The sequence below is a fragment of the Plecotus auritus genome, assembly GCF_963455305.1.
Source record: "Plecotus auritus genome assembly, chromosome: 4".
NCBI lineage: Eukaryota > Metazoa > Chordata > Mammalia > Chiroptera > Vespertilionidae > Plecotus > Plecotus auritus.
Genome location: NC_137775.1, coordinates 26,241,829 through 26,254,383, shown reverse-complemented (window position 1 = coordinate 26,254,383; position 12,555 = coordinate 26,241,829). Strand labels below are relative to the sequence as shown.

The window sequence follows — 12,555 nt, the reverse complement described above, 5'->3', positions numbered from 1 at the left end:
TCCCGGGAACCCTCTGCAGCCTGCGGGCTGTGGTGAGCCGCTCTTGGTGAGCAGGACAACCCCCACCTCCTATCCACTGGGCCAGCACCTCCGTGTCCCGCAGGACTTGGGAACTGTTTACTTCCCACTCGGCTAAGAGAAAAAGAAAACTCTTATGTTCTGAAGCGCCAGACTTCTGTGACCCTTTTATCTGAACTTCCGTCCCTGGAAAGTAACGCCCGGATCCCATCATTCGCTCACACGAGGTCACGGTTAAGAGCCAGACACAGTTTAGTTGTCGCGCTCCTTGGACATGGTCAGGGTTTGGGTGCCAGGGAGAGAGCTCGAGATGCGCTCACCTCTGCTTTCGTTCCTTTCTCTAATCCAGCCACACCGCCCGCCCCTCCCTCCCCTTGGCCCCCCGCAGGCGCATCCCAAACTCCTAACGTTTAAATCCATCTCTCTGGTGGTTCTTTTTTGTCCTCCATATTTCCACCTTTGTGCCGAACGCGACTCTGCCAGCCCAGATGGAAACCGCGATTACCACCGCAGCAGAAAAATAAGTTACATCTGGGAAAATTACATCTGGGATTGGCAGCATCACGGGTCCAGCTTTATAGGTGCTGGGAGCTCACTTTGGTGAGAGAGAATTGGCTCTCAAACTAACCTCCAGCGCCCTTGCTGAGCGCCTAGGAGGGAACCTCTCTGCCTCGGACAGGTGGGCATTCAAGAAAATGCGAATGACCCACCACTATGCCAACTTTCCAGGAATAACACTGGAAAGCATTATGGGAAACCCGTGCTCCCTGGTGCCCCAGGGAACGCTTGGTTTTGTTAACAGCTCTGGTTACATGGCTATTTCAAGGACTCTGCTTTTTTTTAAGTGACACTGTTCCTTCTTTAGGAGATAATGAAGTCTGAAGCAACAGTTCAAATTATGTGTGTGTGTAAGCATATATTCAAATACACTCAGAAAAGAAAAAACTCTCTGAAAATTAACTTTTAAAGCCATCAGCAAATAACAGATCTCTGCTTTTGGGGAGCATTGCAATTAAAGGATGGCTGCTTTAAACCATCTTAAGTGAACACAATAAAGAATTGTCTGCACAGACCTAGTTTTGGAATGATTCATTTCTGCCAGCAATTATAACTGCTTCCATTTGTGATATGAACATTAGGTAAAAGATTTGGGGCTGATTCAGCTCTCTTACCCTTCTCATTTAGGCAAGAGTATTTAGCTTAGTATTTGAAGCCTACATTGGCATGAAACAGAGTACATTTTCTCTACTTTATTGCATATAATTCTTTTCCATTAGGGCTCTCATTTTAAAAAATTAACACCATCTCCCACACCAGTTACTAGATAGGATCCCAAAGAAAAATGAGAGAAATAAGAATATTGTGTTTAGCAAGATAATTGAACAAGAATGGGGATCTGAAGGTCAAAAAGCTATCAAGGTAGCAAGGATTCAAGCTCTATTATCTTTGGAGCTACTCAATAAATATTGGAGGCATGCACAAACTCATTCAACAAACATACAGAGCAAGTATGTTGTGTGCTATGCAGTATTAGCTACAGAGGATTCAACGATGAGCACTCATCCTAGTCCTTAAGATTCACAGGTGGAGGTGAAGCAGCACAAAGAGGCTCATGCAACAGGGGGGTCTTGTGGCAGAAACCGGAGAGCACTGAGGAGGGCGATACAGTCCAGCTCCACAGGGGTATCAGTAAGGCCCCCTGCAGAAGGAAACAGGGTCTTATTTCATTCTTTTTAACAAAAAAATAACATGTGCTCCTTATAGCATATAAAAGGAAAACAAACTTTATAAATAAGTGAACACTTTTTTTAATGAACATGCTGTTTTCAATATCCCCCATCCCCAACCCCACACCAATCCCACTACACAGAGCTGGCTAATGTTACGAGTTTGGTGTGAGCCATTCAATTATTTCTTGTATATATATTTATACATAAATCCCCTTTAAAAAATAAAATTAAAGTACAATACACATTTGCATATACTTTGCTATTTTTAAAGGCAGAGTGTGGTAACCACCCTCCAAGATAATCCCCAAAGATCTGCTTCCTGTTATTCACATCCTTGGTTAACCCCTTGCACATTGTACCAGGGTTGGTCTGTATAACCAACAGAATACAGCAGAAGTGATGGTGTCACTCCTGAGATTAGGTTATAAAGAACTGAGGCATTCATCTTGGACTTTTTTTTCCTCTCAGAAGACAGCTTTATTCTTTTTTTTAATTATTGTTTGAAGTATTACAAATAGTAGCACATGTCTCCTTTTTTTCCCCCCATTGACCTCCCCCCAGCCTCCTCTACCCCCCAGTACATGCCTTTACCTGCCCCTCCCTCCCCCCGCCCCAGTGTCTTGTATCCATTGGTTATGCTTATATGCATGCGTACAAGTCCTTCCGTTGATCTCTTACAGCCCACCCCCAACCTCCCCTGCCTTCCTGCTGTAGTTTGACAGTCTGTTCAATGCTTCTTTGCCTCTATATCTATTTTTTCCCCATTTCTTTCCTTTAAAAAATCTTGCCTCTGCAGATAGAAATAAACATATAATAACAAAAAATGTTTGAGTCCCAATTTCAATGTCCAACAGTTCTGAGTCCCTGTTTCAATGTCAAACAGTTCCTTATGAGTACATGTCAGCAATGATATCTGGATGGTGGGCACATGGTGGCAATGCAGGTCCGACCCTCTCTGGTTTGGTCCTAGGCAACCTGCTGCGACGCACAGCTGCTGACTGCTAGCGTGGCAAGGCGTCGTCAGCGTCTTCCATCTCTGGACTGTTTCTCCTCTTGTCTTCGTGGTTGGAGCAGACCTGTCAATTCCTCTCTGTTGTAGGAATCCACATGGTCTTGGAGTTGTTTTTTGAAAATATACAAACATATTCTCGACCAAAAGTTAATAAAGGAATCTTTTCTATATAATTGATTTGGGATCCTTTTTATTTTTGCCCAAACGATTTTCCTTTGTCTTATTTAGACATCATGTGTGTTTTTCATGGGTGTCTTGCTGTTAGCATTACAAATGAAAATTAATTTTGTAAAGTAAAAATTTTCTAGATGTAATTTACTTATAGGATATTTTTCCTTACATGATATTACCCTACTATCCCCGCTTTTTTTGATTAATGGAGGCTTTTGTAAATTTTATAATGCAGTCTTGATAACTTTAAATTTTAATTTTTTGCACAAAAATATGACTGCTTTAGGTTCATTGCATGTTCAGGAATTTTACCATGAGATGGACTACCAATAGAAATTTTAGTTACCACTTTAGGAACAGCTTTTTGTCCAGTACAATTAAATTTTCTTGAATATTCACTTATTTCAATTAGCCTACTTAAATTAATCTGAAAACTTGATTATTATTTTACTGTCAAATTTAATACTCTACCAACAATCTTAGTTTACCCTGAAAATATTAGTGGAAAGGATTTATTTGCATTCTTGAGTAGGCCCTGAGCATTCCTGGTGCTAGGCTGGATTTAGATATAGGGCAGCTGCTGTCAGCCAAGTCTCTGTCTGTTATCTGGGTCCCAATCTGAGCTGGGCCAAGTCACTGTCTGTCACCTGTGTCCCGATCTGAGCTGGGTGTGGGAAGCAAAGCAGCCATGGGGGCAGGAGACCTCCCTCAGATGGGGTGAGGGTTTTTTTTTTTTTTCTTGTATCACTCATTCTGGGAGAAGCCAGATGCCATGTTGCCGGGACACTCAGCCAATGGAGGGTCCCACAGGGTAAGTATGTGAGGCCTGCTGACAACCATGTGAGTGACTTTGAAAGCTGATTCTTTAGCCCCAGTTGAACTTCAGATGTCTGTAGACCCAGGTGACAGCTTATCTGCAATGTCATGAGAAAACCTTAGCCAGAACAACTCAGCTAAGCCACTACTGGATTCCTGACCTATAGAAACTGTAAGATAAAGAAATGTTTAAGGGGCTAAATTTTGGAATGATTTGTTATATAGAAATAGATAACTATATACCTATCAATAGGAATGTATTTTTCCATGTCAGGCAACATAGTTCTACCTTATACTTTTAAATGACTGCTCTATAGTATAACCTTTCTTCTGTAGACAGGTATCTAGGTTTTACCAAACAAAGATGTAGTGAATATTTTTGGAAATTTGTACTTATGTACTTCTGTAATTATTTGTAGGGGTAGAGTGGGGAATGAGAGGAGGAAGGGAGGGCAGCAGAGGCAGGGAATCCTAAAAATGGAACTGTTGGGTCACCTGGTAATTTTAAATTTTATATCACATTGCCTTGCAAACAAGTATATAACAGTGCTTTTACTTTAACCACTATTGATATTATCAGTATTTTACATTTGCCAAACTGATAAAATGGGATTTTAATTTGCATTTCTTGGTCAGCAGTAAAAGTCTGAGTATTTCTTTGAAGTTATTAGACATTTGCATTTCTACATATGTGAATCGTTTGTTGATAAAAGTGGGCAATCTTCTTAGTGACTGTGAAGAGCTCTTTATCAATTCTACATAACCATTAGCTACACTGCAAATATATTCTTCCAATATGTCTTCTGTCTTTAAGCTTTGCTAATGGTGTATGTGAATATTTTAATTTTTGTATGTTGTCAATCTTTTTCTTTAGTCATTTCACATGACTTTCAAATAATGGGTAAGAATTTGCCAAACCAAAAAACAAGACAATCCAAGCACATGGACTGCCTTGAGCAAAGAGAGAAATGGAAACCTGCATCATTTACACAAGGAGTTTGTGAGCATGCTGGAGTTGCTGAAGCAGTGTGTGACAATGTGGAGAGAAGCGATGCTGCAGAGAGGGGCAGGGGCTGGCCCTGAAGGACCTTAGCTGTCTGCTTAGTGAGCTTGAACTTTCTCTTCTGTAAGAAGAGAATGGTTTGACACTGAAATTGGGGTAATCAGATTGCATTTTAGAGATCAGTCTCTGGCAGCTCTGTTGAAGAGGATGGCTCTGAGGGGACAGAACGAGAAACAGATGCATCACTTAGGAAACTGCTTCGATCGCCTAGAGAAGAACTAATGGTGGCCTGAACTGGGGCAGTGGTGGTTGAATGGTGGGGAAAAGACAGAATGGAGAAGTATTTAGGGGGCTAAAGAGACAGGACTTAGTGACCTATTTGATGTGTCTTGAAGTGGAGAAGTGGGAAAAAGGAAAGGAACAAAGATGGTATTTAGGTCTTTAGCTTGAGTACCCAGGTGGACAGTATTGGCAAAAGAAAAAGCATGTGCAGGAAAAGCTGGTTTAGAGAGCAAGGTGAGTTTGGTTGGAAGAACATGAGTGCAAAGGTTGTGGGAGGCCCAGGTGGGGAAGGCAGGGGATACAGATTTGGAAGTACCCAGTAATAGATGGAAGTAAAAAAATGTTTAAGTAGATTATTTCATTCAAAAAGAGGCCTGTTAAGTAAGAAATGAATGAGTTCATTTTTGGAAAAGCCAAGTCATAATAGCTAAGTTTTGCAGTTTAAAAATGCCGAAGCAGGTGACAGACCTTGGGAAAGTCATTCCAGACCCAGGGTCAGCTTCTTAGCTCTTTCATCTTGGAAACACAACTTTGTCAGTTCTCTCAGGAATGATCAGGATCTAGTCACCCGAGGTCCACATCTTTACTGCTTCTCAGTGGGCCAATTTCTGCTATTCTGAGGAAAAGGAGGCCATGTGGCAGAACCATAGGTTTGGATCCAGTTATAGTAGATTTCAAATTCCAGCTCCACACTTCCTGGGTATTATGACTCCCGAGAGCCATCATTTCCTTGTCTGGAAAACTGGCAGGGCTTCCTTGCAGGGATGTTATGAAGACGAAAAGGGATAACATACAGAAAGCATCTCACATAGTGCCCAGATCACAGAAATGCTCCGGGACCCATGTTCCCTTTCCCTGCACTCACTCTGGAGTGCTGTGCTGTCACTGCAGGTGCAAGAGGAACTTGGGGAGGCAGACAGGGTGAAAGCTAAGAGCTCAGTAGCCAGAAAACAAATGCATTTTCCCAGCCTGGAGGGAATGACTCTTGTCCTCTTAAAATTCAGAAGCTGCTTGTCTTGTGGACTACCAAGAATTCAAAAATCTTGCCCATTCTCTTTTCAGAGAGAATCCAAGCTCCTTTCCTTTTAGTTTCCCAATCTAGTTTTTCCAATCCCATCTCTAGGGAACCCACTGGGCAAATGTTCACTCACACTCGTTTATATGGAGAGTCTCCAAAAACCTGAGTTAAGTATTATGAAGTTAGTATTCTAAACATCTCTAACATGTTATAGAGGGGGAAAATAAATATTTAGAAAGATGTTAGTTTCTAAATCACAAATATTTGTCTCAAAAGATACACAGTAGATTATTTTAATAAAAGTTTCTTGTAAAAGGAAATTAAGTAATTTCAATTAATATAAGTATGATCTGGGTTAGGTATTTGTACAGGTCTATTATAAATTCTGCTGACACAGACAACACCCACAGTGAACCTGCTCTTAGTGAACTGCACTTGGTGTGATGCCATTAGTTCCTGTGGAGGGAAGCAACAAGAAACAGCTCTATGAATCTCACCGTCGTGACAGCTCTAAGGCTGTTTGAGCGCCTGGTTCCTTACCATATATTCATGTTAAGCAGTGTCCTCTTTACGGGGCTTCTCGAAAACAATTAGTATTGATTTGTCTAAGCACTAAAAAGAGCTGTACTTTCCCTGAGTCCTTTCATTCATTTAACGGATATTGAGCACCGTCTATGTGCTAGGCACGATGCTAGGCCAAGCCCGGGACTAGGACAAAGTTCTTGCCCTCAGGCCTTGGGTACTGAACTGTGTACTTGACCAGGCTTCCCATTTATGCTGCCAGTTGCAACTTTCTAGGACTCTGAGACATATATTTTCAAGCCCTGCTCCTGGTTCTACTTTGTCTCCTTTTGTTCTGTTTTTTTATGTGATCTCATTTTTTCCTTTACTTTGTAAGCTGCCTTAACTTTTTTCTGGAATAAGTAAAGAAAGATATGTAAATTAGACAATATGCATATATTTTAATTTATTTTGGTTCTGATTACTACAACTGTATTTTGCTCTTTAAAAATCCTCAAAAGCTTGTTAAAAATTGAATGACAATTTTTGCCATTTATAACACATTTTTTAAATTTTATATAAAAATATAAATGTTATGCAAAGTTGTTTGCTTTACTACTTTTTCCCTTTTAACCTACTTTTTTACAGGTCATCAACACCTAGAGATTTTTCAAGGACACTTAGGGAGGTAGTGAGGAAGTTTTACATCATTATTTAGGGTTTGTTTCCAGGGTAATTGCTTGAAACCATAGTAGGATCTAAGACATTTTGCCCAGTAACCAGTTGCTGTTTTTTTCTTTTTTAAACATTTGCTAGTAGAGAAGTAGGAAGAGAGAAATATCTAAAAAGATTTGCAGAACTATAAAAAAAGAAAAGCTCAATTCACAGCATTCCATATTCTTAAAGCATGGAAACAATCCTTGAGAGAACTATTCGGTCTATGTGTCAAGCACATAGTAGATGCATAATAAATAACTGCTAAATAAATTAAATCTGCATTAGAGCCCTGCTACTAAAGCAAGATATAGCTACCTTATATATAGTATTGTATTCATATGTACACTATATTAGAAAAGGCAATCTTGTTGGGAATGTCATAAAATGGTAAGTGATCAAGAGATGCAATTTATTTTTATCAACAGCAGTGATTATATTTCACATCAAAAATGACAAATTCAAAATAAAATATATCCCTACCTATATAACCTATATGAATCAAATTTCATCCATTTTATAACACAGAGTTTACATTTTAACATACTGTAAGATATACCATAACATCAATTATTCCTTAGAATTTTAAGAAATATGGCTTATGTGTCAGGCTTAAAGGGTGAGCCAAAGTCTGTATTAGCTGCCTCTAAACTGATTCAGGGTAAGTTTTTAACATTTGAAATCTGAATAGCATATAAAAGCATAATGACTATGTTATCAATAGTTAATTTATTTCCTGGTAAGTAGTTCTTCAGCCAATGTTCTTTGTTTCTGACCAGAGTAGTGTGTCTCAAGCAGGCACAGTAAGGCAAACAGGATCGTATATCTTTATTGTTTCATCCCAAGCACAGTCAGCCACCTAGAAAACAAGAAGAAAGTAAGAGGAAACATAATTTATAGAAATTCAAAACTGATAGCAAAAGCCTAAGTCATTTAGAGAGTAGCAGATCATCCAACAGTAAACATATCTTTACACATGGTATGTTTTTGATCGAAGGTCTATTTTACCTTTCGAAGACACACTCAGGGATTGTTTCCAATGGACTAAAGTTGCCTGTAAGGATTTTCCCCTCCCCCACCACAGAGCTACGTAATTCCCTATACCTCCTGAGATAAATGTTGGAAAGATGTACTCCTCAACTGTGAACAAAGGCACTGTGCTAGGTATTGTGGGAATGGAATGGAGATAAAGCATAGCTCTGGACTTCAAAGAATAGCTCGTTCAAGACTGAAAGTGATAAATACTCTAATAGAGACTTTCCTAGGAGGAACTATTTTAATCCAACTGTGAAGTCAGAAGACTTCACAAATGCCTGGGCATTCACACTGGCCCTCTTTTGGGGCAGACCTGAGAGACAAGGACATTCAAATCCAAAAAGCCATATTAAAACATGAAGGGAAGACAGTCCATGGTGCTTAGGAACTGTGTGTTAAAAACTTGGTGAATGTAATAATGTGTCAGGGTATAAGATTAATATATAAAATCAATTGTATTTCTATATACTAGTAGAAAAAAAGTTAAAAATAAATTTAAAAATCTATGTAAAATAGCACCAAATAACAAAATACTTAATAACACATTTAACAAAAGACATACAAATTCTCCACATTAAAAACTAAAACATTGCTGAGAGAAATTTTAAAAGGTCTAAATGGGGAAATATATATACATACACACACACACACACACACACACACACACACACACACCATATTTATGGGTTCAGTATTGTTAAGAACTTAATTCTCCCCCAAAGTAATTTATAATTCATAATCCTAGCAGGCTTTTTAATAAAAATGAACAAGGTGATTTTTAAAGTTATGTAGAAATGCAGAGGGAGAAACCAAGATGGTGGCATAAGGTACACACCTGTACATGCTGCCTCTCACAACCACTGAAGGGAGCGGTTATAGGGTTAAGCATCAGACTGACCTGCTGGGAAAGCCGCAAACTAGTCCCAGCTTAGAGGTCACAGCCCTCTTAGCATAATTAAGCTTGATCTTGTGACTGCTCCCTAGATCTTTCCTGGAACAAGTGAAATTTACAGAACATTGTAAATTACCTTGTTTACCTCTGACTATAAAATAAACCATCAGCTTGCAGTCTGGATCTGTTCTGTGGTCTCAGTCACACACAGAAGATCCACCTAGACCCAGCTTATTCTCTTTATCTGTCTTTTCTTCAGCCTTCGCCGGCCCTCCCTCAGGCTCGCAGAACCCTTGGCTGTGCTGGCGCGGCACAAGTGGTGCCCAACACGGGGCTGAATTCGGCCCAAGTGGCACTTAATGTGGACCTGAGTGTGAGGGAACTGCAATTGTCAGGTGAAAGGAGGACCCAAGGCGTGTGCATGCAGTAAGTAAGGTAGGGGTGTAGTACTAGCTAGGTGTAAAACATGGGAAATTCAGGATCGCAGGGAAAGAATGTATGCGTACCCATGCTTAAGGCTATGCTCCAAGCAAGGGGCTGTTCTGTGAGGTATGAACAGCTTTTCGATTTTTTGGATTTTGTGAGTAAAACCTGCCCACGGTTTTCTGAGGAAGAAAAGGTAAATATAGAGGCATGGGAGAAGGTAGGAAAACAACTTCACGATCATTATATAGCTGAAGGTCCAGAGGAAATGCCTGCCTCTACTTTCAGTCTGTGGTCCCTGATTCGGGACTGCCTAGAGCCCACTCCAGAAGGGGAGTAGAGGAATGTGGCAGGGGAATCAAGAGAGATGGGGGAAGGTTGCCAAAGGCTTCCGACTCCACCATCAGCATCTCCACTGCCTCCTCCAGTCCCTGGGGCTACAGCTCCTGTGGGAGAGAGCCCTCCGGACAATGCGCTTTCTCCCAAATATGAGCAAGGATTGGAGGAAGCAAAGGAACAGCGCAGATGGGTTAGGGATGATGGGGATGGAAATATGCTAAAGTATTGCCTCAGGGCATGGCCAACAGTGGTACCTTATGTCAGGATTTTGTGGTTGTAACCATACATCCTATAAGGAAAAAATATCCCGAGGCTTCTATTATTCATTATATAGATGACATTCTCTTAGCTCATAAAAATGAAACGCATCTAAATAATATCTATATAGATTTGCAGGATTCCCTGCATTGTGGATTATGCATAGCACCCGAAAAAGTTCAAAGGACATTTCCTTTTTCTTATCTTGGCAGCATTAATGAGGGGAAAACAATAAAACCTCAGAAAATTCAAATTTGGACTGACACTTTACTTACATTAAATGACTTCCAAAAATTATTAGGTAATAGTGGAAAGAGCAAATCGTACTCTTAAAATGCAATTACTAAAACAGAAAGGGGGAGACAAATGTTATGTGTCACCTCAAAACAAACTCAGTCATGTTCTTTATAGTTTACATTTTTTGAATTGCGATGCAGAGGGTCATACAGCAGCCAAAAGGCATCGGGCCTCCTGTACAACAGCCTCCACGGGGTTAGCTTGATGGAAGGATGCACAAACTGGACAATGGTTTGGACCAGATCCAGTAATGATGTGGGGAAGAAGTTGTGTTTGTATCTTCCCAGAAGGAGCAGCGCAGCCAATTTGGGTGCCAGAGCATTATGTACGTCACCACAATGGACCCAGAGAAGCTCCTTGTTCCATTGTTCAAAAGACTGAGAGTTGCCCCGATGACAACAAAGCAGAAAAGGAAGATGACGAAGGCTATACAAAAGACCGAGGTGCCAACATGGGGTCAGCTGAAGAATTTAACAACTGAGGCCCAGCTGATGGCAGAAAAGCAAGAAGTGGAAGCTACTTCCTCAATCATGTTTCTGGCCACGCTAGCATTGGTTAGCTGCCAGTCTTCTGCAAACTCTTGTGCAGCCAAGTCCAAGGACTCTTGAGTAAATCAGCAAAAGAAACTTTCATTTAGTAGAAAAATGTTACTGTAGTTTGATTTCTCTATTATTGTTGTGTTGCATTGGCACTGTTTTATTAATAGCCATGTCTGGGTTTTGCATTGGCATTGTTTTGTTACTGGGTTTTGCATTGGCATTGTTTTGTTAATATTTTAATAGTCAGAACTTTGTTCTTCAGGTTTAAGTTTTACTTCCATTATTAATAGCTTAAAATTAAAAGAAGGGCGAGATGTAAGGAGCGGTTATAGGGTTAAGCCTCAGACTGACCTGCTGGCAAAGCCGCAAACAAGTCCCAGCTTAAAGGGCACAGCCCTCTTAGCATAATTAAGCTTGATCTTGTGACTGCTCCCTAGATCTTTCCTGGGTAGCAAATGGGCTGTGGGAGGTGCAGCAAGTGCTGCCAAAACAAGTGAAACTTACAAGAATATTGTAAATTACCTTGTTTACCTCTGACTATAAAATAAACCATCAGCTTGCAGTCTGGATCTGTTCTGTGGTCTCAGTCACACACAGAAGATCCACCTAGACCCAGCTTATTCTCTTTGTCTGTCTTTTCTTCATCCTTCGCCAGACCTCCCTCAGGCTCGCAGAACCCTTGGCTGTGCTGGCGCGGCACAAACCACACCAAAACTACAACTGAAAGACAAAACGACTATCACCCAGAACCACGGGAAAGCTGGTGGAGTAGAAGTTCTACAACTAGAAGGAAAGAAAGAAGCTCATTGAGACTGTGTAGGAGGTGCAGAGGCTCAGAAAAGCAGAGGTACAGAGGTGCGTGCAAATCAGGCTGGCGACTGGGTGCGCTGTCTTTTCCAATTGGAAGGGAGATACAAGCTCCCAACTCCTCTGAACTCCAGTTTCGGGTGAGACTCTGGGGACCCAGACTCATACGGGGAGAAAGTGGACTGTCTGGCATCGGGTCGGAAAGTGAGGGTGGCTTTCTTGCAGAGGTGTGCACAGGAATCATTGTCTACTGGCAGGGGCGTGGGATGCGGGATGCGGAAACGCGGAGACCCAGAGAGGGCTGACTGGCAGCCATCGCTGTTTGCCACACCCTAGTGATTCCCTGAGACCCCACCCCACCCAATTTACAAACCCGCTGAGCTGTGCGCAGCGGCTTTTGCATATGAATGGTTTACCCTTTCTCAGCTTAAGCTAACAAATTGCAAATGGGTAAGACAGCTCCAAAACTTTCAAACCGCAAGCAAAGAGGAAAAATCTGCAGATCTCCCTGTAGCTCCTGCTGGGTGGCCTCAGACAGTAGCTGAGTTGAACCTCCTTGGAGATCCAGGAACCAGTGTACCTAGAGGTCAGTGTGAGACGACACCAGATTTCAACTCCTCACATCCGTAAGTGACACACTCAAGAGGCAGACTCAGTGAGCACCAAAGCCCCACTGAAGCAAGTCCTGCCCCATAAGGGT

The 12,555-nt window shown here is 41.3% G+C and overlaps 1 protein-coding gene across 2 annotated transcripts in view; it reads right to left on the bottom strand.

Moving 5' to 3' along the window:
* Positions 1-6,916: 6,916 nt before the first annotated feature.
* The window catches only part of PEX7 (peroxisomal biogenesis factor 7), an 85,727-nt gene continuing 80,088 nt past the window's right edge, over positions 6,917-12,555 (bottom strand). Inside the window, exon 10 of one of the 2 annotated variants that reach the window (XM_080666334.1) lies at positions 6,917-8,124. In XM_080666334.1, coding sequence (XP_080522460.1) covers positions 8,056-8,124 — 69 coding nt within the window. In that variant the 3' untranslated portion in view covers positions 6,917-8,055. The remainder of the gene's footprint in view (positions 8,125-12,555) is intronic. The other variant, XM_080666335.1, reaches the window with a different exon arrangement.